The following is a 27,331-nucleotide window of genomic DNA, read 5'->3' as shown; positions in this document are numbered from 1 at the left end:
AGAAATTTTTTTTGCACTTCAACCTATGAAGCGCTAACACTTTTACGAAGAAATCGTACCTATATTCTATCGTTGTCGAACAACGATATTAATCGGACACACCACACTTCATATGTGTTCGTAAATAATTATAAATTTTTATTATTTTGAATACTTTCCAGACAATTTCGGATACTTCGCTAACACTTGTTGGAGACTTAGCTTATCCTTTCGAATATTTCTGACATAAGCCTACTCGATAATCTTAATAATAATATGAACATATTCTAAAATGTTTTCAACTTTTTTCTGTAAGAAAAATTGACATTATACGATAATGATCACAAGCAAATTAAGTATTAAATGATATTTATTCATTTAAAATAAAAATATTACTAAAACAAAATAGTGAAATAACAACTACTAACAAAATCCCAAACCATACCAACCCAAGAAACCAGCTAGGCCTATTAGCAAACAAAATAGCAAGCAACCACCGTGGATTTGAAGCAAGAAGCACAACAAGAGTATGTAATGCAAACTAAGCAACTTACTAAAACGAAGTACAATCCGGAATAAATATTAGTGCGACAGACGCGTCTCGGTAACATTATAGAACAGTGACAGTTGACTGGTGAGTGTCTGGGTAGTGTGGTTGACACCAACTTTGTATTTTCCACCTTGGTTTCTTGATCGTGGGACCACATGAAACCAAGGCCGGTAAATGTAATGTAAAGCCTTTGGCTTAAGATTTGGTTCTACCGTTGACGGACACAACTTATTTTTCCCCTTGACGTAAGTAGTTTTACCCACAGCTAGCTTTGTAGTAGAAGTACAAGAATTAAAAATCCCATAATGAGTTGGGTACGTTACAGAAGACTCCAAAGGTCCACATCATTGTCACCTATATAGATATTCTTGACATGATGGACAAAACTGTCACTTCTTGCATTAACTCCAGAAGTTGCTGCTGCTTCATGATCAGTCCAAAGTGTTGTAATGAGTTCCCCACCAGTACCACCCATGCACTCATCAATTAATTCCGTGTCAACAACCATGTTATCCCACCACGGAAGTTCATCAACCTTTGGAGGTGGTGATGTTAATGGATATGGGTTGGTGATAGTACCGTCTCCTACCGATTGATTAGTGTTGCTAGTGTCTACATGATTCGAAAATCTCCGAGGTCGAGGCTTCATGGCTTTGGTTATTGCAACGGCTTCTTCGCGAGCCACAGGCTTATCCCGGAGGTGGGAGTTCCAGTAGTTCTTCACATCGTTTGCGGTCCTCCTCGGAATTCTACGAGCAATCAGTGACCATCTACTCAACACAAGTCAATATTCAGTTATATATATATATATATATATAAGAAGTTTCAGAGGCAAATAATTGATAGTATAACTTTTAAATAAGTTCTAGGGCTACATGGCAGTGGTGGTAAGTGACCCATATTACGGATCACTGGTGTCGGAACTCCAAATTACCAAGTCATGGACTTTAGTTTTTAAAATTATTTTTACGCCCGAAATTTAAGAAAAGCTGTGATAATATCTCAAAGTTTGAGAATAATAGTAATTAGACCCCAATTCTTTTATTTTCTAAATATATACTAAATTTTTGCCATAATTTTCATCTGGAATGAGAGCCATTTACAAAAATTGGAACAACGCCGTTGACAACAACAGTCACTGTCCATACAAAGATAAAATAACTTATGGGCACACCTTTAACTTTGTAAGAGTCAAAGTTATTAACATCAAAATAACTCTTTTAAACCACAAAAAGAAAATAATTAAAAGAAAACTCTGCAAAAAGAGAAGTTCGGGAACTATTTAGAAAGCTATATTCAATCAAGCTAGATATATCTAAATGAAAAACTATATTTAAGGGGGGAAAAATGTTAAATTTAAACAAGAAGTTTGACTGCATAAGTCAAGAAATAGATAACATTATGATTATGAACCTAGAAAAGAAGGTAGAACATATTTTCCAAAATCAAGAAAAACATTCAACTAGAGTTCAATTATAAAAAATAAATAAATAAAGTAGTGAAAAAATAGCTCAAGAAAACAATGATAAAAATTTAAGTGACCATATAATTGGTGAACTTAGAACAAAATCCACATGACTCGAAAGAATAATCAAAACTTTAGAAGTTGGTGCAAATTAACCCAAGTCTTTTGTAGAAAAAATTAAGATAATAACCAAAGTAATTTAAATTCCAAATTAAAAGTGAAATTAAACTGTTTATCCAAAGAAATGATAAAGACCATGAGTAATTTCCAAGAAAAAAGTAGACCAAAGGTTACAACTTCAGGATGATAAAGCCATGAAAGGCTATATTTTGCAACTAGAGAACACTCTAAAAATTTCTCAACTGCCCATAAACTAGAATAATTGGTTACTAGCAACAATGACAGAAAATAGTGAATCCTTAAATAAGATTGACCAATAAATAGATGATCTTAAAAAATATATAAAGGAGTGAGAAAGAAATATTAAAACTTCTTAAAAAGAGAGAGTGCAAAGTTTGGAGGAAACCCTATAATGAAAGGAAAAAAGAAAAGAAAATAATATTGCAAGAATTTCAATACTTGTATGAAGTCAAAGTTAGTCCGACTTTGATACACGAGCGAAGGAAGATTATTGCGATGGAGACAGTCGTTTACTAACTTTTGACTTAATGTTAAACATATTGTGGGGTCAATAAACAGTCTTCCAGATGCATTAACACGGGAAATGGCACATATGATTCGAATTCCAAACCCAAAGCCTCAAATGAAAAATCTCAAAAGAGAATAGACGGGAAATTCAAAGGATAAAAGATCTCAAAGTCTTGAACATCAGACAGTTTTGTTTTGGTGATTTTACTATAACAAAGAATTTAAATGAAAACTTGTTTCTAAAACAAACAAGCGAATAAATTTAATTCAAAAAACACTTCTTGACAATATTTTGTTAAAATTCCAATAAAGAGAAAAGGATGAATTTGTCCGTCATGAAAATAAAAGAAGAATACTTGGCAAAATCTAACAGTTACACCAAGATTGAAAGACAATTTTCAGCCCAAAAGATAAGAGTGTTGCATTTAAACGGAAAGAATTACTCAAAAAGGCTCTTCTCGCATTGTTATCATCCTCCAAAGTTAGAGAGTGAGATAGAGAATTGTTTAGAGCTTTCTTTCAAAACTTCTCTGCGTGTATGATTTTCTAGTGTGTTAAGATTTGTACCATTATTTTCCTTCAATAAAATAGTCAGCGAGTTTTCCGTAACTCGAAGCAATCTACCTTTTAGTCCTTGTCTCGTTTAAATTCCTTTTTCATTAATCCAGTAAACCATTGAGTGTTGCTGTAAAGGTGATCATAATAGTTCTCCAGCAGAGAAAGTTCTGCCAAGTAGTGGTTGCTTACTTCGTAATTAATAGAAGAGTTCAAAGAACAAAAGGCAAACCTAAAGATAAGTCTATATATAGGAGCGTGGTGCATTGAATTTATTTGATGTTTTAAAGCATTTGTGTTATTATATTTATTTCATGGGTAATTATGAAAACATAAATTGTTGTGTGTCAAAAATAGAAAAAATCTCCATGGATCTGAAATTTTGTTACCTAAACACCATTTTGATGAAAATTGTGACCATGTAAAAGTGCTCCAAAACCCCATGACAGTATAATTCTCCATAAGTTCTATTGCTTGAAGAGAAATTACTGATCATGAACTTTGCCTCCGAGGTCTCTACGGGTCTTGCTTGACAGTTTATACTGTAAAACTAATTATATATAAGTGACCTAAATTAAATTTAAGTTATGTGTGTGTGTGTGAGAGTCAGTCTCTGTAAGTGCGCACTCTGAACTTGCCTATTGCCTAAGAGCTTATGAAGCCTGATAATGAGATCAACTTCATCGGATCTAAAGTCTCCTCTCTTTATATTTGGATTCAGATAGTTCAACCACCTTATTCTACAGCTTGTCCTGCATCTGTTCAAACCTGTGAAACAAAGATATGTAATATATAGTACTCCGTAATATATAATGTCATGAAATAAAACAGATTAGAAGAATATCTTAATTATATATGTAGGTACGTAGACTAGTATGCATGAATAAATATACCTGCTCTCTGAGGAACTAGGTGCCAATTACCTCCACCATACTCCTCAATGCACTTCCTTAGAAGAATATCTTCTTCCTCAGTCCAAGCACCTTTTCTCACTCCTAAACAAGTGCTCTTCGTTTTCATAGTAATCGATATATATATATATATATATATATATATGCAGTTTTAGTGCGACTTTGTTAATTTTCACCTACAGTTTCGCCAAGCTCTCACATATCTTCAATGGCCCTCTCAAGCTCTCAAATTTATAGATGCACAGCATCTAGCCTGACGTTCATATTAATTAAGATCTACAATTAATTAAGAGTATAGTACAAACCTACTACGTACTATAAAAGTGTGATCCATGTTCTTTCATTTTTTTCTGTTTTCTTTCATGGTGAAGGTATACAATTTTTATTAAAAGGAAACTATAACGGTACAAGACAGGACAAATTGACTGAATGTATTAAGTGCTAAATGTATTAATTTAAAAATCTGTTTCATAATATTTTAATTTTAAGTATTGACTTTATTAAGATTATTTGTTATATAAAAAAGTGGAAGTCTGGAAGTTGTAAAAATTACATTTTTACCCTTAATATCTAGTACTCATAATAATTTTATATTTTTAATATAAAAATATTAATAAGACAACCACATTCAATTAATAAAATGTATCAATTTAACAATGAATATTAATGTCAAATCTAATCATAAGAAAATATAAATTCAAACTTAAATAATTAAAATTATTCAATAAGTACTTATTAATATAATTTTTAATGTGAATGTCTTAAAAAGGTTAAATTCAACTAAATGTGATAGCTCGAATTTCAAAGAACCCGGTGCGTCAGCGAGTAATCCGAAACTGATCCGATAACGAATCCCAAATACGGAAGGAAGAATAGAAAAAGGGTCTCTAGAGGTAAATACCACCTCTAGGACGCCAAAGTAACTTCCCGAGAAGTCACAGAACTCAAAAGAAAATAGCGCGGAAGCTAAGGTTTTAAAACGGATAAAGTGTTCCACTAAGGGTAAAATGGTCTTTTCAAATAGAAATGGATACCACCGTGCATACCATTGGAAAGACAATGAAAAATTAATAAACTTTGACTCAAAAATCACTTGATTTGGAGTTAGAACGAAGAAGGTACAATTTTCCGAAGTTTTAAAAAAAAAATTTGCCAAAATGTGCCCGGTAAGGTCGATATGGCTGCGAGCAGTTTTATTTTCGAAAATACGTGATTTTCAAGGCTAAAAAGGGATTTTTTTTTGGAAAAAGTTAGTGAAGAAACCCCCCCTAAAAATGAGTCTTCTAATCAACTATAGTCCAAATCAAAAATAAAATGCAACATAAAATGACCAAAAGGCCCCCGAGTGCAAGGAATGTCAAGAAGGAAAAGCAATTTGCTACGACAGTGAAGTTTTTGAAAACGTGTGATTTTCAGGGTTTAAATGAGACTTTTTGGGAAAAGTTTGTGAAGAAATCCCACTCAAAAATGACTTTTCTGATCAACTATGGTCCAAACCAAAAATAATATGTAACCTAGAATGACCAAAATGCCCCTAAGATTAATTAGGTCATGAAAGTAAAAACAGGCTGAAATTATACATGCATTCAATCCATCAAAAGTCTTTGGCCTTTGGCCTCATTACACATATGTAGAATCAAAATAAGACACTTAAGTTCATATTACATGCCCAAAAGGAAGCATATCATGCTTTTAAACAAGTTATACATTTACAACAAAAAAAGGTAGACAAAACATGATAACACTTGCATGTCAAAAATACATAAATGATATCCAAATGCAACACAAGCCAAGCTAGGGAGGTTGAGCATCAAAAATAGTGTCTTCTTCCCTAAAAAAAAAAAAACCAATCAACTAGGGTCAATGAATGAGTTACTCAGTAGGATAAAGCGCATGCGTATACCCTAAAGTTTCAACAGTTCATTGCAAGTGTAATATAAATGGTTACACATGGTTCATGCCACCCAACGTCTATGTTCAAAGTGGAGCTATGGGATCATCCTAAAGCTATCTTGGAATATTTTAAACACAAATCACAATAAGTAATACAATTAAACAACATTGGAATAGCCAATTCAAAACAATAAGTTACAACGATTTGGTGTTATTAACTAAACGAAAATGTGAAATCAAACAAAGGAAACAAGTTACAATGATTTAGTGTTATCAATTTGAAACAAAAATGCAAAATCAAACAAAGGTAGATATACTTGGATATCTCGCCGGAATAAATCGAACGCATTTGGTAACTTTTGGGTTACTAGCCCGTGGGTAACCTCCCAAAGTGAGCACTATTTTGGGGAGAACTCGTACCTCCCGCACTAGAGCTGTACTCTAGCCTTGTCACAACAACGGCACCCTAAGAATCCAAAATCAACAAATTATACACAACATATACTAAGTATATAATGCATTTAACCACTTACCATGCACAAACTAATAGGAATACACACAAATAATGCCCTAAGTCCTCAACTACAATGGCATTTACAACATCAATGTCACCATGTGAACCAAATCAAGCTATAACTATATTATCAATATAGAAATTTCATTCATGTGAGTATACTACAATTTTAAATCCATGATTTAAACATCAATACAACATCGACCTCAAATACACAATTAAATCCTTGGCAACAATTATATAGAATTTCTATATTTACACAATTACAATATCTAGATTTTAAAACATCTATAAATGAAATCATGTTAATACAAGTTAAAGATCATCCATAAGCTGTGAATAAAACAAATCCCTAAGTTAATTTCATGTTATAAACATCTATATACAAACCTAAAATTCGAAAATGACATGTATACAATGTATATCAACAACAAGGAACACAAGATACAACAAGAGTATAAACATAGGATAACCCCTACCTCACTAGAGGACTGAACCTCTAAAATCCAAGGCAAACAAAAGCAAATGAAGAAACCGAGCAAAAGTGTTCTAATAATGGAAGTGAGGAATGTTAACCACTAATTGACTCTAGAGGGGGGGTGAATAGAGTCAATGGTCAATTTTCGCAGTTTATGAAATTTGTTTTACAACAACTATTATGCAATGATTAATTGAAAAATTCAAGCAATATAAAGCACAAGTATAAAAGAGATAGAGATAGGAAGATGCAAACAATGAACTCGGTGATTTAGCGAGGTTCGGAAACTCCTACTCCTCGGCTCAAGATCCCCCTTGAGACTTCTCAAATTCACTAGAGCTTCTCCTTAATGGTGGAGAGCAAACCTTCAAATTTGAAGCAAGACCTTACTTCTTTTCCTTGCTAGGAGAACACCCTTCTCCTAGGCTTCTTTTGGGTCACACCAACCCTTACAAGATTGTAGCAAAGTTTGTAAATGAAATATAAGAATCTCTCTCAATAGATATACAAGTGTAAGCTCACAACTAGAGAATATCAGAATATTAATGAAGCTCAAGTTCTAGGATGAGAGAATGTAGTGATGGTTGAAAGTGAAAGCTCAGAGAAGAATATAAATGGCTTATTGAATGCTCTTGAATGCTCTCTTGAATGTATTATTCAGTGGTGTATCTACTTCAGTAAATGAGCCTTCCTTATATAGATAACCGTAGCTTAATATGTCTGTTAGAAGTAGTTGGAAGACTTAAATGCAGAAAAGTGCCGTTGTAGATTCAAATAACTTAAAAGAGCCGGCTCTATAAAAAATTGGAGGAGGCTCCAATAAATGGGAGGCAGCTCCAATAACTGGGAGGCGGCTCCAATTCACAAAATGCATTCTACGACACACAATTTGGCTACTGGAGTGCAAAGAGCAGGCTCCTACATTTGGGAGGCGGCTCCAATCCTTGTGTAAGACTAAGAATGAAACACATCTTGTTCTGTGCACTTCCTATTATGAGAGCATGCATAAGTAAAGTTCATGGAAAGATTTTAGGCCTTCTAAAAACTGATTTTTAGAGAAAATATGCATGAACCTAAAAACTTGAGCTTCAGAAGATATTCAAATATGCTTTAACATTTAAATCTAAAGCTCTCACCATCCTATCTACCATTTTCTCTATTCCCTGACCATGATCTTTTGAGCTTGATGAAGACTTGCTTTCTTCCTTGAAATTGTTTGATTGATCTTTGAAGTTTGAGTCTTTCTTTGATTTCTTGCAATCTTTGAGGCTTCATTGAGTCCATAACTTGAGTACTTGAATGCTTGAAATGGCTCATCTAGCTCATTATATAAGATATGAACTATATATAACTCAATGAAAATATTAGTACATAAACATCATTAATGGTTTGTAATCATAAAAAATAAGCTTGACCTTTAGATAAAAATTCTTAGGCCAACAATCTCCCCCTTTTTGATGATGACAAAACATTGATGTGTTTATTGACAAAGTAGAGTTGTATTTGAAAGAGAGCTCCCCCTATCAATAAGCATATCTAAAGTATCATATCATGCTTGATTTCATTTAACCTTTTTACAGATATTTTTATAAATCTCCCCCTATCAATATGCATCAATCAAGATATATATAAAAAGTAGAGTAGACACATAGCATAGTAGACACATAGCATAATAACACATCTTTCTCCCCCTTTGTCATCTCAAAAAGTCTACTTCTATGAAAGAGAAAATAAATGCCAATTCATGAACTATTAGAGAATGAGAATTTAAAGGGCAATAAAATAGGAAATATGTCATTTTATAGATGACAGAAGTCAAAACAGTAGATAAGGAAAATATGAACATAACTAGCAGATGTTAGACAAAAGCATAGATCATGATAAAGACTTCAAAAGAAAAACGACATAAGTAAAAAACATAGCTAAAAGAGGCTTCTTCAAAGCTGATAAAACAAGTGAGTGCACAAAAAGAGTTTTTAGACGAGGTGATATTGTTCTAAGTAGAAGGAGGACGGGGTTCAAAGCCTTTTCGAAAGGCTTCAAAGTCTTCACTGATATGAGTGACAGTCATAAGCACTTCGTCAAGTTGTTGTTGTTGGTGTTCAAGAGTGGTTTGTTATTCTTGAAGAGTGGCTTGATTTTGACGAGAAACATTTAGAAGTTCCAATAAAAGATCATGATTTGAGCGATGTGCAACTGGAACATCCTCATCTTCAGCACTGTCATGGCTTTCATGTTCTTCCTCATCCCCATCATCAACATCCTCAATCTCTTCTCCACGAGCTCTAGCCTCTTCGAATCTTCTTTGCCTAGGATAAAACCACATACCATCGGGATCCCTTTTTAGCCCCATTGTGTCTAGATTGAAAGCATCAAGGATATCTCTTGGGCCTAGTTTGGCTGATTCACTTTTGTCAAGTGGAATTTTGTTAGCCATGAAAATGTAAGTGAGAACCATGGCATAGTGGAGTGGAGTGTTTTTCTTTTTCTTGCATGCCAACATGTGATGAAAGATAATGTAGGCCAAGTCAAAATCTTTTCCATTTAAGACACACCAAATCAGAAAGATTTCCACGCGAGAGACTTTTGAGCGACTGCCAGTTTTAGGAAGAATGGAGTATGCAATAATTTTGTGGATCAATCGAGCTTCCATAGTCAATTGTTTGGATTTGACTTCTTTGATATTGGTAGTGCAGGAATCATAGCTCATTTGGCGAATGGCTGCTAGTTTGTCAAAATCTTTCCCAGTGAACCATTTTTGAGGAGAGTAGAATTGAATACCATCATCCATAAAATGAAAGATTTTGGAAATGCTTCTAACATCAAGATCGAATTCCACTCCAGCCACATAGCATTGTAACTTCTCTACACCAGGCACTTTCTCAAGGTGGGTGTAGAATAACTGAACAAGTCTTGGATAATACTTATTTTTCATCCCAACAAATGACCCAAGGCCAATAGCATTAAAGAGTTTGTAGGTGTTGAGGTTGAGGTCATCACAAATTGTGTGTGACAAAACCTTTCCTTTGGCCACTTTCCTATAAAGAAATTCTTTCTCATATAGCCTCTTGTGAGTAGGAGTTCTATATAACTTTGTGGCAGAAATTTGAATTGGACTTGGAGGAGGAGTTTGTTCATTTGGGATAAAGTCATGAGATTGAGTGATCCTAGTTTTGCCACGAGAAGGATTCCTTCTACGGGAGGATGATGCCATGGAAACTCAGTAGGGACCTAAACAAGTCACAATTTAAAAACTAAACTTATATTAATTTTGAAAGATTGGAGGCATTTTCAAAAGACTTTGAACAAAAAATTTTCATATCTAGACAATTTGGAGAACAAAACAATAAAATAAACTATGTTTGAAAACCCGAAAAAAAATTGTGAGCAACAATGTGATTGTCGTTGGATTTTGAAAAATGAATTTTGAAATGTAGACTTAAAATGGAATTTTAATGGAATAAAATTAAAAAGAAATGAATTCACAAAGCAACCCCCCAAAAAAAATTTGCTGAAAGTATTAATTTTCTAGGGTTTGATAGAAAATTAAGTCTTGAGAAATGTTGAATCAATTATGACAATTCATGTTGAATTGGTAAAATATTATGGAAATGTAAACCCAAGAGGGAAATTCAACATAATCCACAAGAAAATGCTTAGATTCATGAAGCAAGACCAAAATTTTGGATCAAAATATGACATTTCTAGGGTTTGAACATGTAATATAAAGGAGATTAAACCAAAATTTTGTTTAAAATTGAAAGGAATTCATGCAACAAAATTCAATTTAAGATGAGTTTAAAGCAATTCATGGAGTATTACATCAAAACATGGATCAATACATATATATGATAGACGAAATAATGAAGAAAGGAGAACAAATGAGGTTGAAGTTTTTACCTGAGATGAGGAAATTCTTGCACAACAATGAGAGGAGAATGAATTAGGATGCAGAATAAAGGCCACTTGATATTATATGATGGATGAAATCATTTTGAGACCTTAAAATTTGAAGCACTCATACTCATGGTGAAGGAGCTCTCACGGTTTATACTCTCTAGAATTGGTGAATATAATGCCTAAAATGCTACTGCCGAGAGGATTTAAGGAAACATATCAGATTGGAGCCGGCTCATGGGAAATTGGAGCCGGCTCTTGATTTTTTTGGAGCCGGCTCTTGATTTTTGGAGCCGGCTCTTGATGAGTTTTGAGAGATCCCGAGAGTTTGGACATGGATGCAGGTTTTGGGGAGCCGGCTCATGAAATTTTGTGATCCGGCTCTAGAGATACCGAGAGTTAGAATTTGTGATTTTCTTGGATGCGGGTTGGAGAGGCGGCTCTTGAATGAGATGATCCGGCTCTTGTTTTCTATAGAGGCGGCTCTTATTTAGATTGGAGCCAGCTCTGCTGCTGCTACTTCACTGCATGACATTCTGCTCTGTGATCATTCCAATTTCTCTTCTGAGTAGACAGAATCTCTCCTCTTGGAGTGGTTTTGTGAAGATGTCAGCTAATTGCTTTTCAGTAGTCACAAAAATAAGATCAATATCACCCTTAGAAACATGATCCCTAAGAAAATGGTATCTAATTTCTATATGCTTTGTTCTTGAATGCTGAATAGGATTTTTAGAGATGCATATTGCACTTGTATTATCACACATAATAGGAATGTGATCAAAATAGAGTCCAAAGTCTTCTAGTTGTTGTTTAATGTAAAGTGTTTGAGTGCAACAACTACCGGCTGCAATATACTCGGCTTCCGCCGTTGATAGAGCTATGGAATTTTGTTTCTTGCAAGACCAAGATACTAATGATTGTCCAATGAAGTGACAAGTCCCGCTAGTACTTTTTCTATCAACTTTGCATCCACCAAAATCAGCGTCCGAGTAACCAACAAGGTCAAAAGATGTATGTCTAGGATACCAAATTCCCAAGAATGTGGTATAACTCAAATAGCGAAAGATTCGTTTAACGGCACATAAATGAGATTCTTTAGGACAGGATTGAAAACGAGCACATAAACATACATTAAACATGATATCCGGTCTACTTGCGGTTAGATATAAGAGACTACCAATCATACCTCTGTATTTTTTAATATCTACATCAGTGCCTTTTTCATCTTTATCAAGTTTCAAAGATGAGCTCATTGGAGTATGGGCATGTTTGACTTCCTCCAAGCCAAATTTCTTTAGCAAATCTTTTACATACTTAGATTAGCAAACAAAAATGCCATCAAGTGTTTGTTTGATTTGCAATCCTAGGAAAAAAGTAAGTTCACCCATCATGCTCATTTCGAATTCATTCTGCATACTAGAAGCAAACTTTTCACATATCACACTATTGGTTGATCTAAAGATAATATCATCAACGTAAATTTGAATGACCAATAAGTTGTTATCGATGGTTTTAGTGAAAAGAGTATTATCAATTTTACCTTTAATAAAACCATTAACAAGTAGAAAACCACTTAGTCTTTCATACCAAGCTCTTGGAGCTTGTTTCAAACCATACAAGGCTTTTGATAATTTGAAAACATGGTTTGGGTAATTATAGCTTTCAAAGCCCGGTGGTTGATCAACATATACTTCTTCTTCAATGATACCATTTAAGAAAGCACTTTTTACATCCATTTGATATAACTTGAAGTTCTTATGGGATGCAAAAGGAAGGAGCATTCTTATAGCTTCAAGTCTAGCTACGGGGGCAAAGGATTCCTCATAATCAATTCCTTCTTCTTGATTATATCCTTGAGCAATAAGCCTTGCCTTGTTTCTTACTATGATTCCCGATTCATCCTTTTTGTTCCTAAATACCCATTTTGTGCCAATGATAGTTTTGTCTTTAGGCCTTGGAACCAAAAGCCAAACTTTATTTCTTTCGAATTGGTTAAGTTCTTCTTGCATGGCCAAAAGCCAAGATTCATCATTTTCGGCTTCATGAATATTTTTTGGTTCAAGTTGGGAAACAAAAGCTACATAATTGCAAATATTACTCATTTGAGATCTAGTTCTTACACCTTTAGATGGATCATCGATAATTTGATTTATTGGATGATTAAGCACTTGCTTCTAAGCCTTAGGAGGAGTGTCTTCATGAGAGTGACTTTCTTTTGGAACATCTTTGGAGAGATCTTTATGAGAAGGACCATTTAAATCAAGATTTTCAACATTCTTTTCAATCTCAACCACATCTTCATTTTCATCCAATGAGCATCTAAGAGGGGATAATGGTGATTCATCAAATACAACATGTATTGATTCCACAACCACTCGTGTTCTTTTGTTAAACACTCTAAATGCTTTGCTACGAGAAGAGTATCCTAGGAAAATACCTTCATCTGATTTAGGTTCAAATTTTCCTATATTATCTTTGTCATTTAACACGAAGCATTTACACCCAAAGACTTTAAAGTATCTAATATTTGGTTTCCTTTTGTTCCAAAGATCATAAGGAGTCTTATTAAGGAGTTTTCTAATGATGACTCTGTTTATGACATAGCATGAGGTACTAACAGCTTCGGCCTATAGAGATCTAGGAGAATTATGTTCATTTAACATAGTCCTAGCCATTTCTTGGAGAGACCTATTTTTCCTTTCAACAACTCCATTTTGTTGAGGAGTTTTAGGAGCCGAAAGATTATGATTGTATCCATTTTCATCACAAAATCTTTCCACATCTTGGTTGTCGAACTCTCTACCTCTATCACTTCTAATGGACTTGATCTTACATTCTTTTTTGTTTTCGACTCTCTTACAAAATTTAGTAAAGATTGTATGAACCTCATTTTTATGTGTAAGAAAAAATACCCAAGTGAATCTAGAGAAGTCATCCACAATGACAAATGCATAGAGTTTTCCACCAAGACTAGCAATTCTCTCCGGACCGAATAAGTCCATATGAATTAATTCTAGTGGTCTTGAAGTTGTTATATCCTTTTTCCTTTTAAATGATGACTTGATTTGCTTACCTATTTGACATGCGCTACAAGTTTTATCTTTAGAAAAATTAGTCTTTGGGAGGCCTTTGACCAATTCATTCTTAGATAGTTTTGAAATCAAATCCATACTAGCATGACCTAACCTTTTATGCCACAACCAACTATCCTCATTTGAGGATACAAGACACTTGACATCTTGATCGTGTAGTTCACATAAAAGCAAAGAATATACATTACCATTTCTTAGAGCATGGAAAACTTCAACATTATCCTTTTTGACAATGCATTTGTCCGACTTAAACAAGACATCATATCCTTTATCACATAATTGGCTAATACTAAATAGGTTATGTTTTAAGCCCTTAACAAGTAACACATCATCAATAGATAGGGAGGAGGAAATACCAATAGTTCCAATGCCAATGACCTTGCCTTTTGAGTTGTCACCGAATGTGACGCTTCCTCCTTTATGAGGTTTGATGGAGTGAAATTTTGATTGATCTCCCGTCATATGCCTTAAACATCCGCTATCAAGAAACCATTTGTCCTTGGATAAATATGGAGACTTCAAGCAAACCTACAAAAGGAATTTGAATAATCTTCTTTTGGTAGCCACATTCTCTTGGGTCCATGAGAGTTAGGAAGAGGTGTATAAGTCCCTTTAATAACCCAAACTTCTTTTGTTCTACATGGCCTAATAGGACAATGATTGATCTTATGTCCTATTTTTTTTTACAATAATTACATTGTGGACTAAAAGAGGAATTTTTAACAAAGTAATTGTTCAAAGGTTCTCTCTTTTTCAATAAACAAGAGTCTTTGTTGTGAGGATCAAATCCAAGTCCATCCTTGGCATAAGCATTTCTTTGCTTTCCAAGTATGAGACCCAAATTTTCTCTACCTTTTGTGAATTTTGCTAAGGTCTCAATTTGATCTTCAATCATAATTTTTAATGATTTATTTTCAGAAATTAAATCTATTGAAACCGATTCTTTAGCTAATTCTTTTTCCTTTTTCAAAACTTCATTTTCAAGTTGAAATTTTTCAAGGTTTTGAGAAATGATATTCTTTTCCCTTTTTAGAGTAGCACATTTTTGAACCATTTTGCCTAATTCATCATGCAATTCTCTAAAGGCATCTAGCAAGTAATTGTATGCATCAACCAATTCATCATAAGTAGTTTCCAAATTAAATGAGTCATGATTAGAAATTACCTCATCGTCATCGGCCATGAGACAAAGATTAACCAATTCATTGAGTTCATCGTCACTTTCAGATCCATTTGAATCATCATCCTCCCATGTAGCTTGCATGGCCTTTCCTTTCTTTTTCCTTTCCTTTTCATTTTTATTAGCATAGCAATCAGATTTGAAATGCCCCGATTTTCCACAATGGAAGCAAGTAGGTGCTTCTCTTTTTCCTTGCTCACTAGATGACCCATTTCTTTTGAAGTTGTTGCTCTTTTGGAACTTCTTCATTTGAAGGATTCTTCTCACGGTTTTGGTAATGAGAGCAACTTCTTCTTCTTCTTCATCATGAGGAGCCTTATCAATTGCAACTTCTTTGGTAGTAGCTTGTAGAGCTATATCCTTCTTTTGAGTTTCTTCATCTCTATCATTCATTTCTAGCTCGTAAGCCATTAATGAACCAATGAGTTCGTCAATGGGAAGTGTGTTAAGATCTTTGGCTTCTTGGATGGCGGTCTTCTTTGCTTCCCAATTCTTTGGCAAAGATCTAAGGATTTTTCTTACATTGTCGGATGATGTATATTTTCTTCCAAGAGCTTTCAAAGGATTAACAATGTTAGTAAAACGAGAATACATTTCACTAATAGTTTCTTTGTTATTCATGATAAAAAGTTCATATTTATGGACAAGCATATTCATTTTGGATTCCTTAACATGACCAGTACCTATATAGGTAACTTCAAGTTTATCCCAAATTTCTTTAGCCGTTTCGCAATCCGAAATTCTATTGAATTCGTCTTTGCTTAAGGCACAATAGAGATTAGTGATAACCTTGACATTACATTGTATAAGCCTACGGTCATTGAGGGTCCATTCAATATCGGGTGTTGGAACATTTTCACCCTCTACTATCTTGGTTGGAATATGGTCTCCTTTTTCTACGACTTTCCAAACATCTACATCTATGCCTCTTAAGAATGCTCTCATTTTGATTTTCCAATAGTTGTAGTCACTTCCATCAAACCAAGGGGGTCTATTGTTAGATTGACCTTCTTGATGAAAATTTGTATTGGCCATGATCGTTCTCTAAGATGATTAATCTTTTTCTAGAGATTAGGCTCTGATACCAATTGTTAACCACTAATTAACTCTAGAGGGGGGGTGAATAGAGTCAATGACCAATTTTCGTAATTTATGAAATTTATTTTACAACAACTATTATGCAATGATTAATTGAAAAATTCAAGCAATATAAAGCACAAGTATAAAAGAGATAGAGATACGAAGATGCAAACAATGAACTCGGTGATTTAGCGAGGTTCGGAAACTCCTACTCCTCGGCTCAAGATCCCCCTTGAGACTTCCCAAATTCACTAGAGCTTCTCCTTAATGGTGGAGAGCAAACCTTCAAATTTGAAGCAAGACGTTGCTTCTTTTCCTTGCTAGGAGAACACCCTTCTCCTAGGCTTCTTTTGGGTCACACCAACCCTTATAAGATTGTAGCAAAGTTTGTAAATGAAATACAAGAATCTCTCTCAATTGATATACAAGTGTAAGCTCACAACTAGAGAATATCAGAATATTAATGAAGCTCAAGTTCTAGGATGAGAGAATGTAGTGATGGTTGAAAGTGAAAGCTCAGAGAAGAATATAAATGGCTTATTGAATGCTCTTGAATGCTCTCTTGAATGTATTATTCAGTGGTGTATCTACTTCAGTAAATGAGCCTTCCTTATATAGATAACCGTAGCTTAATATGTCTGTTAGAAGTAGTTGGAAGACTTAAATGCAGAAAAGTGCCGTTGTAGATTCAAATAACTTAGAAGAGCCGGCTCTACAAAAAATTGGAGGAGGCTCCAATAAATGGGAGGCGGCTCCAATAACTGGGAGGCGGCTCCAATTCACAAAATGCATTCTACGACACACAATTTGGCTACTGGAGTGCAAATAGCAGGCTCCTACATTTGGGAGGCGGCTCCAATCCTTGTGTAAGACTAAGAATGAAACACATCTTGTTCTGTGCACTTCCTATTATGAGAGCATGCATAAGTAAAGTTCATGGAAAGATTTTAGGCCTTCTAAAAACTGATTTTTAGAGAAAATATGCATGAACCTAAAAACTTGAGCTTCAGAAGATATTCAAATATGCTTTAACATTTAAATCTAAAGCTCTCACCATCCTATCTACCCTTTTCTCCATTCCCTGACCATGATCTTTTGAGCTTGATGAAGACTTGCTTTCTTCCTTGAAATTGTTTGATTGATCTTTGAAGTTTGAGTCTTTCTTTGATTTCTTGCAATCTTTGAGGCTTCATTGAGTCCATAGCTTGAGTACTTAAATGCTTGAAATGGCTCATCTAGCTCATTATATAAGATATGAACTATATATAACTCAATGAAAATATTAGTACATAAATATCATTAATGGTTTGTAATCATCAAAAATAAGCTTGACCTTTAGATAAAAATCCTTAGGCCAACAAGGAAGATTCAGTCTTCAAGGTGGAAGAACAAAATCTCAAGGGAAGGGGTTCGAAATTCAGAAATGGAGGCTAGGGTTTTAAGGTTTATCAAAGTGCCTCTCTAGAGGATTGTTCCTCTAGAATCCGAGGCAAAAGAATGTAAATGGAAAAACTGATAAAAGGTGTTCTAGAGAAGGAAGAGAGGGAAGTTTTGTCTTCAAGATAGAAGACCAAAATTGTGATACCCCTCGGATCTGAGACACGGGTTGATCAGGCCCAAGCCCAAACCCGAGGGAATATCAAACAATTAATATTTTAACGAACACGGAATACAAATTGAATTAAAGAAATAAAATAATAAACTGAAATAAACTAGAATAAAAATCCTCAAAACATAATTATTTAAATCCGCTAATCCAAAACTTCATAAGTTTACAACTCGGGAATCCATCCAGTGGACCCCTTATTAAAACCTAATAGAAACTAAAATATTTGAAATAGAATCTAAAGCTAAACATAGAAAAGATTCCTATGTAGTCGGAGGAATGAATATCTGTATCTGCTCTGCACGTCCAAGCTCTAACCCTGGAGCTGATGGACACCTGAAAAATAAAGAGTGGGTCAGGCCCACATGTAAGTCCTATTCTACTACGATCCAAGCAGTAATCTGATATGCAAATACATCCTAGATAGCTCAACAATATCTATCTAGTCCATACATATATATATCCATACTAAGGGACATTCACTGGACTACAACAGAGGTCTCAACCTGAATAGAAGGCAATATGCGAAAACGTACCCAAAGGTAGGCATGAGTACCTAGACCTAACAAGGTACACCTCAACCTACTTTAACCAGTTACGCATCCACTGCATATACACACCCTAACCAACGAGTCTAAGACTCAAGCTCATCTCGTGGTACCACAAACATATATATAAAGTCCGTCCAAAACCAAGGTATGTCATTCAAACACTTATTGAGATGACATACAATATACAAACTAGTTAGTCACTCAATTTATTCAGTTGATATGACTTAACTACCATCCATTAATCCAAGAAGCCATTCAACTTAGTCGCAGTTGATCTGACTCGATCACAATTTGGATTCAATATTTTTCAATCCATCCTTTAATCCATTAGGGTAGGTTTAAGCGTTTTGAGCTAAACCGTCTTTAGTATGTTACCGTCCTATACCAGTGCATACAATCCACCATATCCATGTAAATTACAAAACATAATAATAAGCTAGTAATTTACAATCGAAACCATTATCAATATCATTGCAGAAAAGTATTTAAAATTTCAGCAATATAAATCCCAGCATTAATTCAAGTAATTGCACTAGAGAATTTGATATTCCAATAATTAACATCCAGAGCATGCATAGTTCAAACCTTAAACATAAAATAATCTATCATGCATCCAATATAAGATTTATAATCTTATTATAATCCATTATGTTGCCCAAAATTAAGCTAAGCAATTTGGTTCTTTCCATCCATTATCAGTATGCTAAGTTGTATGCTTTTATACTGATTCATCCTTTAAATAATTTGTAAAAATTTATTTGCATATCTGTATTGTCAAATTTCTTAAGCATAAAAAGTGTATTATGCATTTCAGAACCACCCAAAGTCCATTTAACCCATTTAGATTACTTAAAATAGGTTCCAAAACAATTCTGGGCAATTAAAACTAAGTTCCAGGTCGCGGCCTAACTTAGTCGGCTCAATTGCCAACTGAGCAGGCTAAGTTGCTAAGTTGCCAACTTAGTCGGCTCAGTCTCCAACTGAGTCGGCTAAGCTAGTGCTGACGCCGTCTTCTTCGTCCGTTCAGCCTCTGTAAACCCTAAAACTCCATTGCTAAGGCCTCTAAGCTTCAACCTACGTCTCATACGTCCATACTAAATTATTTTAAGTGTTTTAATATGCAAAGATTTAATTTAAACAACAGTTTATGCATAAAGATCACAAAACTAAAGAAAACACGAACAGGTATGTATAACTCTACAACCCTCTGTTTTATTTTGATTAAGCATGCATAATTAATTTGTTTTAGCATTAATTAAACTCCTGGAGTCTAGCTAGGCATGCACAGAACACGAATTAAAGGGAAAGAGTAAGAACAGAAACTTGCCTTCGAGACTTTGGTTTTAAATCTCTAACTGTCATCTCTGAATTTCCAACTTTGTTCCACGCCTCTATTACTCTTGGCTAACCCAGAAGCAACCCCGTTCCTTCCTCCTTGAACTTCTCTGTAAGCTCTCAAGTTTTCACTATCTGTTTTCTCAAAATCTCACAACTCTCTGTATCTCTCTGCAACGTGAAAAGGATTAACAAAACCCTTGGCAGACATATACTTATGTATTTATAGGTTTTATTTGAAACCCTAAATTAAATCCTAAACCAACTACAAGTCGGCTTAACGTGAATCCTAAAAGAAAACTAAAACCCTAATACGAATATACATGGAAACCAAAACACGGACCACAGTTAAATTAAAAAACTATATATTTAAATAGCCACATAAGCACATAATTAAACCAGTACTAACTAAACAAATGTCAGTTAAATAAAATTAAAAAAAAAACAAATAAATCACATAACTCCATTAAATTAACAAATAAACAATTAAACAAATATAAATGCAATTTAAACAATTTATTAAATACAAATAAACAATTAAATAAATATAAATACACTTTAAACAATTTATAAAATACCAGGACTATCCTTTTGAAATTAGGAGTATTACAAAAATCTCAAAGGAAGGGGGTCGAATTTCATAAATGGATGCTAGGGTTTCAAGGTTCATCAATGGAGTTTAGGTGAGAGCTTTGAAAAGACTATGGAATATCTTTAGATATCTAACTAACTAATGGCTTTTGTTAGTCAAATACACTACCTCTCTGACACACACACACATCCACCCTCCACTTGTCACCATCCTAGGCCTCCTTACAAGGTTAAATCTAGGCTTTACACTTGTCACCATCCTAAGGCAACAAGTGTTCCAATGAAAAGTCAACAAGTTACCCCATAGAAAGTGTGACAGTTGTCACTCTTTTCACAAATTGCAAACTAGTCACTATTCTAAATATCTTAAGGAATAATTGCAAATAAATTCCTAAGGCAAAATATCTCAAAAAATTAATTACACAAATAACCCAAAAAAACAAAAATGTTTCTGAAGAAACTATGCATTCATACCCCTATAAAATAAAAATAAACGAGCATGCTTTTCAATAAATTTAAGACTTACGCGGGTAGCAAAAGATTGAATAACATAATGTACGTGGTGCCGAAAATCGGTTCTAGACACCAAGACCTACTTTGGGTCAAACAAAACTGTTAGGCCACAAGAAAAAAGATAAACAAGTAAATAAACAATTAAATAAATAATAAGAAAAAAAATATCCCGAAAAAAGAAAAGATTACATAGTCATCACACTAAACATATAAATTTTTAAACTCGAGAACTAAACAAATCATTTGCAATTTGGTTATGCAAATTAGCCATAAATACTTGATCAGATTTCCTTTCTTTGGTATGAATTTAAGAGGATGTCAAAATTCCAGCAATATTAGGTGGAGTCTCAAATTGCAAATCCTTAGTCTCATACTATTCAAAAAGTTCATCTGTGACAATAGTTTTTCGAAGGTAATTGTGAATAGTCGCACAAGTAATAACGATATTTCTCAACACTTCAAATGTTTAAGGTACCATCCTTTTCAATCAAGATTGGAAAATGGGCCTTTAATACTCCAAATGCTCGTTGGTGTGTCGCCGCACTAATGTCTAAAAATGTGTAAAAGAGTGTAAGTGTGCAATGTGGCCAAGTTTTAAATTTATAAAAGCTACTACTACCTCTAACCAAAAAAATATAACTAGGGTGAGTAGGGATCGTCCCAAGGGATTATAGGCGTGCTTGCAATGGAAACAATGTATAGGGTTAGTAGGTCGAGTAATCAAAAGGTGGTATGTTTGGTTGATTAGACTACAAACTAAACTAAATAAGTTCAATGTAAAATAAGCAATTTAAATGAAATTTAGAGAAAACAAGAGAGTGAGGTCTTGGGGTCTAGAGGTCACCACTAAACATCACCATTCTAGACATTCAATGTATAATTAATGAGGGGAAACATGTTTTGCAATTTGAGAGTGTGTGATTGATTGTTTCAACAAGCATGGATGATCAATTAGGCATATATTGTCTAAGCAACCTAGTGAATAGCACAATACATCAAACTAAGCCATTAATCCTTCCTTTAAGCTCACAATCCAAACACATTATATGGTTAGAGAATAATACTACTTGCATTCATAAGCATGGAACATCAAACAACAAGAATAGATTGTCCTCCCATCTAACAACTAAGGCAACTACACTATAACTAAGCTAAGGGCATGAAAATTAAATTAAATAAACTAAGGGAGAGGCACAATCCATCAAGACATGAGTATGAACCATCAAATAAACCACAATAGTATTCTATTAAGTACTATGCCTTGACAATCTCTAGATCTATAGTATCAACATACATAAACATGCATCAATAACACAAAAATTAGAGATAAACACATGAACATCTATTCTAGCATACATAGACATATGGATAGAATGAAATGATCAATTGGAAGTATTAAACCACACAAATCATTGAATAAACAAGATTCATATATAAAATAAGTGTCAAGACAAGATTATAACACAAATTCCCTCAAAATACAAAGCATTAGAGTCTAGAAGACATGCTTAAGGCTAACTCTAGCCCCAAGAAGATGTTTAGCCACTCATTGAAGTAGTCATCCAACCCTCAAGGGCAATCTCCATGGTAGGAATGACCTCCTTCTTGATGGAACCCTAGAAGAATGGAAAAACTCCCAAGAATGTGTCTCTAGCCTCTCCTCCCCTCCTTTCTTTCTCTCTAAGAATGTTTCTAAGTATATATGTAAAAAGTAGCTCAAATCTTTATATAGGTAGCTCAAGTATCACACCCAATGGTCTAGACTTGTGCACAAGGGCTCTTCCAATGATTGCACCATGAGACAACTTTTAATGAGCTAGAATTTGATTTAATTCGCACTTGAGAGGGTTCGATCGATCAAACTGTGTTGAGATCAATCGAACATTGGTGAGATCCATCGAATAGTGTAGAGATCGATCATCCTTGGCGGTGCCTTTTTGAATAAAGATAAATCTGTGAGATATTTTGGGATATTTTGGAAAAGAGACAAGAGTGTTAGGTGAGGCGGTATGTGTGGATAAGATCGAATATTTTCGATTGATCGAAGATAAGTTGGATCGATCGAACATGGTGGAATCTTTTGGATAAGGACAAAGGCTTGGATCCATCTTAAAGTGTCCAGATCGATGCTGCTCTAATCGATCGAAGGAATGTTGAGATCGATCGATCTTGCTGATTTTGCTTCATTTTCCTTCCACTTTGCTCCTTTCTTTTATTCAGCTTAGGATTGCTTCTTTTAAGTTCTTATTTGGCTGAATTAACTTATTTTTGGGATAAGTACCTAAAAAGGGTAATAACATGAAATTAATCTAAGACGAGAAAATAAGATTGATAAAGGTCCTAGAATACCTAAGCTTAAGGGGTTTAATTGCACACTTTTCTTTTCTTTTTTTCCTAAATGGAGGAAATTTTTCATAAATATAAACAATAGTATACAAAAAACTCATAAGGGCATACCCCTATCCAAGACAACCAAAAAGAAATACCAAGAAAGCAATCCTGAGATAACTTATAGCTAAGAAAGCAACAAATCAAAGACAATCCCTTACTTCCAGCACTAGAAGTTGAGACCACTAATAATCTGGAAAAACCTTTTTAAAATCTGAGTGAACTTGCAACCATCCATTGAACCTAGACTTGACTACCCTTGACAGTAGCTAGCTCCGGATACTCCAACACAGAAAATTCACAACAGCAGAACAAGATAGCAACATCCAGCAACTCAAACAATGCTCAATCCCCTACTGACTCAGAATGATAGTAACATATCCAGCACTTTCAAAACAATGGTACTTCCCCTTCACTAAATATCCTGAAGTGAAATCCCCAAGACATCTAGTACTTCCCACAAAATGGTTTTAGCTAAATCCTTTGCCTCTGTAATAATATTATCATGCACTATATTGTTTCTTTCCCACCAAATAAAATACAGTACCACAGTAAAGATCAATCTTGCCATCTTCTTTATTTGTTTTGTCTGACCTTGAATTGCGCACTTTTCAGCGCTCATCACTCTTTTAATCTTATTCCTCAGCTTGACATATGCATGGTTAAATAGCTCTTTTTTTTTTGTTCTAGGGCGACCACCATCTCAAAAGTCGGCTAACTAATATTATACAATGCGATAACGTACCATAAATCTTCGGTGTGTGTGCATGCAGCATCACACAAACAATATTTTTCTACAATGTAATATGTAAAAAAAAAAAAAAAAAAAAAAAAAAAAAAGGGTTAATAAAGTATATGATAAGTAAATGTATTTTTTTCTACATAATAAATAAATATTCAAAAAATATTATTACTAAAAAAATAGTAGTAAAAACAGCTAACCTGGTCGAGGATATGGAAAATTGTTGTCACAATCATTCATAATTTTTGTTAACAGTTTTGAGTCATGTGCTACGCCTTCCCAACCAGCAAATATAAATGCAAAATCATATTAAAATCCCATATTGCAAGCATATTTTTATAGCATTCGCCTCTCCCTCTTCCCTTGTATGGCACTTACTTTTCAGGTGGAATAACCAAGTGAATGAGAGTCCTGTCAAGTGCACCTATAGCACCCATTCAAATAGCATATATATTATTCAAAGGAAAATTGTACAAATAAGTTAATAAAGTAAACAAGTCAATTATAAGTATTACCTGAAATATTTGTCTAAGATGTCAATGATACTGACTTTGAGCCAAATTTGGATTGTACATTGTTGGTACAATCATTTCTTTAGAAAAAAACATCGTTGCATGCAATACTTCATGAAAATATTTGTGCACGGTTTGAGTTGAACGGTTGAATCTTCGTTTGACAACGCGAATTCTGAAGTTATGGCTTAAAATTGAAAGAAATGTTGCCATCTTCTCTACAATAGAATTATCACGGCTCCTTTTTAACCACCCTTTATTTTTTAAATGAGTACACAAATTCAAAAATGCATCCTTCTACATTCTTAGCATTTCATAACAATGTGTTCGGTTCCCTTCAAGAATTTCTTTTAAATACTGAGCTCCACTAAGGGAAGAATTAGTATCAGCCCGTCTTCTAATATTCTTCCTCTTTAATCTCTTCATTAAAAGTAGAAATGCAACATTCTTTAAAGCATTGATTTGTTCATCCCTTACCATTCTATCAACACAACAAAAGTATTTTTTTTATTAATTAATAACTTCAATAATTTTATGAATGCACCAATATAAAACAACAACTAATACATTCATTTGTTTTCACATATTATAAACCAAAGTAGATATTACATAGACATTTCCATCTCTAGTTAAAATCAACACAAATCTAATCTTTGAATTTCAAGAGGCACAAAAAATAATTAAATAGGCAAAAACCAATCATAGTTGGAAATTCACTTACATATAATAACTAAAAAAATTCTTGATATAAGTAGTGATATAAATTAATAATCCAATTATTAAAAATTCCAATGAAAATCAAACTGTTAAAAGTAATACATTCAAAGAAATTCTAATTTTTTGGCATTTATTATTAGCCAACTGACCTTAACTCTTCTGAGTTCTCAGCTATCATTATCCACATCTGTCTATGCGATTTAGACTCACAAAAGACACTCAGAGCAGTAATATATAATGGACCATGTATTTGAATCATTGTCATATTATCCAAAACTCGACAACACTCTTCTATACTAGGCCATCACATTTTTCCATTGTCTTAAGAACTGCTTATAGCTGATTATCGATATCATCTGACGTCGTTCTTTTCTAACATTTATCTTTTGGCAATAGATTTTTCTTTAGAGAAGAAGGCATAGTAGGTAAGTCAGACTCTATGTCAATCTGTGTTTATTGGTACAAAATATCACCTCAAAAAGATCCTTTTTATTTTCACTCCTCATTCTATTTATAGCTCCTTACCTTTCTTACCCTAATTTCTTTTTTGACTTCTAAGTATTGGGTTTCATGGGCTTAATTCCATTCAAGCCTAATTCCTCACATATCTAGCATGGCCTTGGATGGCCTCTCCTTGGACCTGGTCTATTTTTTTGGGTTGGATAGTTCGATCCTCGACAACAGTGCCAAAAGTTGATGTTTGTTTTCTTCAATAGTAAAAACCACTCGCAATAGAACAAATCTTTGTAGGATAGGGCTATGTTGAGGGTGGCCTTTACTTAGGGGATGGCCACTACTTAAGGCTTAATTTCCTCGCATAGCTAGCATGGCCTCGGATGCCTCTACTTAAGGCTTGATTTCACCACGAACCTCATAATATGGTCAATTTTTTCAACCTTAGGGGTTTCAATATTTATGCATGATCAGGAATTAAATGAATTAACATTCAATTTAATTTAATTTCAAGAAGATAAATTATGAATTTACGTTAAGCAATAACCTATCTTCGGTTGGCACGAATTGTCTACCTAACTACTCTAATTTAGGGCGCAATACAACTCGTCTTACCTAGGCATAGATTATCAAAATATTCATTCATAAAACAATTTAAGCAATATTGCATGATCGCTATTCAATTCGTTATGAGAAGCCCTTAGCCGCCAATCTCAAACAATAAGAATAGTTCGAATCTGATTAAAGTAAAATCAATTCTAAGACAAGATATTAATTTTATCAAAAACCAAGTTTATTTCATTAAAACTCCAATTGCTTAGAAGACTTAAGTCAATTGCTTATAATCATGCAATTAAAATACATAAATAATGAAAATCCCAAAAGTTAAAGAACAATCAAACCATATTATTCCGATTCGGGTTACATCAAAGCCCTAAAATGGAGTTTAGCTACTCATGGAAAGGAAAGATGTCTTCATTAATGTTGTAGAAGTCATCTCCATGGACCACCAAAAACCCCTTTGGATCTTCTTCTTTAATCTTAAAAACTTTAAAAGCCGCCGCTAGATCTGAAAGTTACAAAAGTGAGGGAGAGAGAGATTTCTTTGTGACTTTACACCTTCTTTTAGAGAAGAAACTAACTTCTATTCCCTCTTGGGTGGTTTTAGGACTTCTGGGATCATCTGGGCCATTATAGAATCAAAAAGGCCCGTTTTAATATATTTTCTGCACTTAAAATACTCCCAAGTACAAGGGCCCCAAAAATGGCGCTTGAGCACTATAAACAGTGCTCGAGCCCTATTGTAACTTAGCCATCTTTTCCCACAAATGGCCTTCGAGCGCTCTTAACACTTAACCAATTTTTTTAGATAATTTTTCAAAATGTCATTTCACTCAACACTTAGCCAATATTGCAAAATGGCACACGAGCACCCTAAGAATAACTCTCTTGCACTAATTAGTACTCAAGCCCTGTAGAGACAGTGCTCGAGCCTTAATTCTTCAACTGCCTAAAATTTCACCTTGTTGACCTCTGGAACTCCTTGGATAGTCCAGAATACTTCCAAAAATTCTAGGAAACTTTGCTTCATGCTTTAAAATCTTGATTTGGTAATTTTCTTCGGGAATTTACCTACGAAAGTAAATAATAAAAAATAAATATAAAAACCGGATAGAAGTAT

The 27,331-nt window shown here is 34.1% G+C and overlaps 1 protein-coding gene across 1 annotated transcript; it reads right to left on the bottom strand.

Moving 5' to 3' along the window:
- Positions 1-848: 848 nt before the first annotated feature.
- LOC132280870 (transcription factor MYB1-like) lies at positions 849-4,217 on the bottom strand. The gene is made up of 3 exons (XM_059782627.1): positions 4,091-4,217; positions 3,836-3,965; positions 849-1,299 (listed from the first exon to the last, which is right to left on the bottom strand). The coding sequence occupies exons 1-3, from the start codon at positions 4,215-4,217 to the stop codon at positions 849-851; spliced, it is 708 nt and encodes a 235-aa protein (XP_059638610.1).
- Positions 4,218-27,331: the final 23,114 nt, after the last annotated feature.

This window comes from Cornus florida, unplaced genomic scaffold (genome assembly GCF_030987335.1).
Source record: "Cornus florida cultivar Cherokee Brave unplaced genomic scaffold, ASM3098733v1 CherokeeBrave_3.0.0_Hap2_Chr11, whole genome shotgun sequence".
Classification (NCBI taxonomy): domain Eukaryota; kingdom Viridiplantae; phylum Streptophyta; class Magnoliopsida; order Cornales; family Cornaceae; genus Cornus; species Cornus florida.
This window is presented reverse-complemented; position numbering and strand designations above follow the sequence as displayed.

What these genes read in the sequence shown, in the direction of transcription:
- LOC132280870 (XM_059782627.1), bottom strand. Translation starts at nt 4,217, where the DNA reads ATGAAAACGAAGAGCACTTGTTTAGGAGTGAGAAAAGGTGCTTGGACT. An exon ending in CCTAGTTCCTCAGAGAGCAG is followed by an intron (nt 3,966 to 4,090) that starts GTATATTTATTC and finishes TTTGTTTCACAG; the next exon opens with GTTTGAACAGATGCAGGACA. An exon ending in CATAAGCTCTTAGGCAATAG is followed by an intron (nt 1,300 to 3,835) that starts GCAAGTTCAGAG and finishes TGTGTTGAGTAG; the next exon opens with ATGGTCACTGATTGCTCGTA.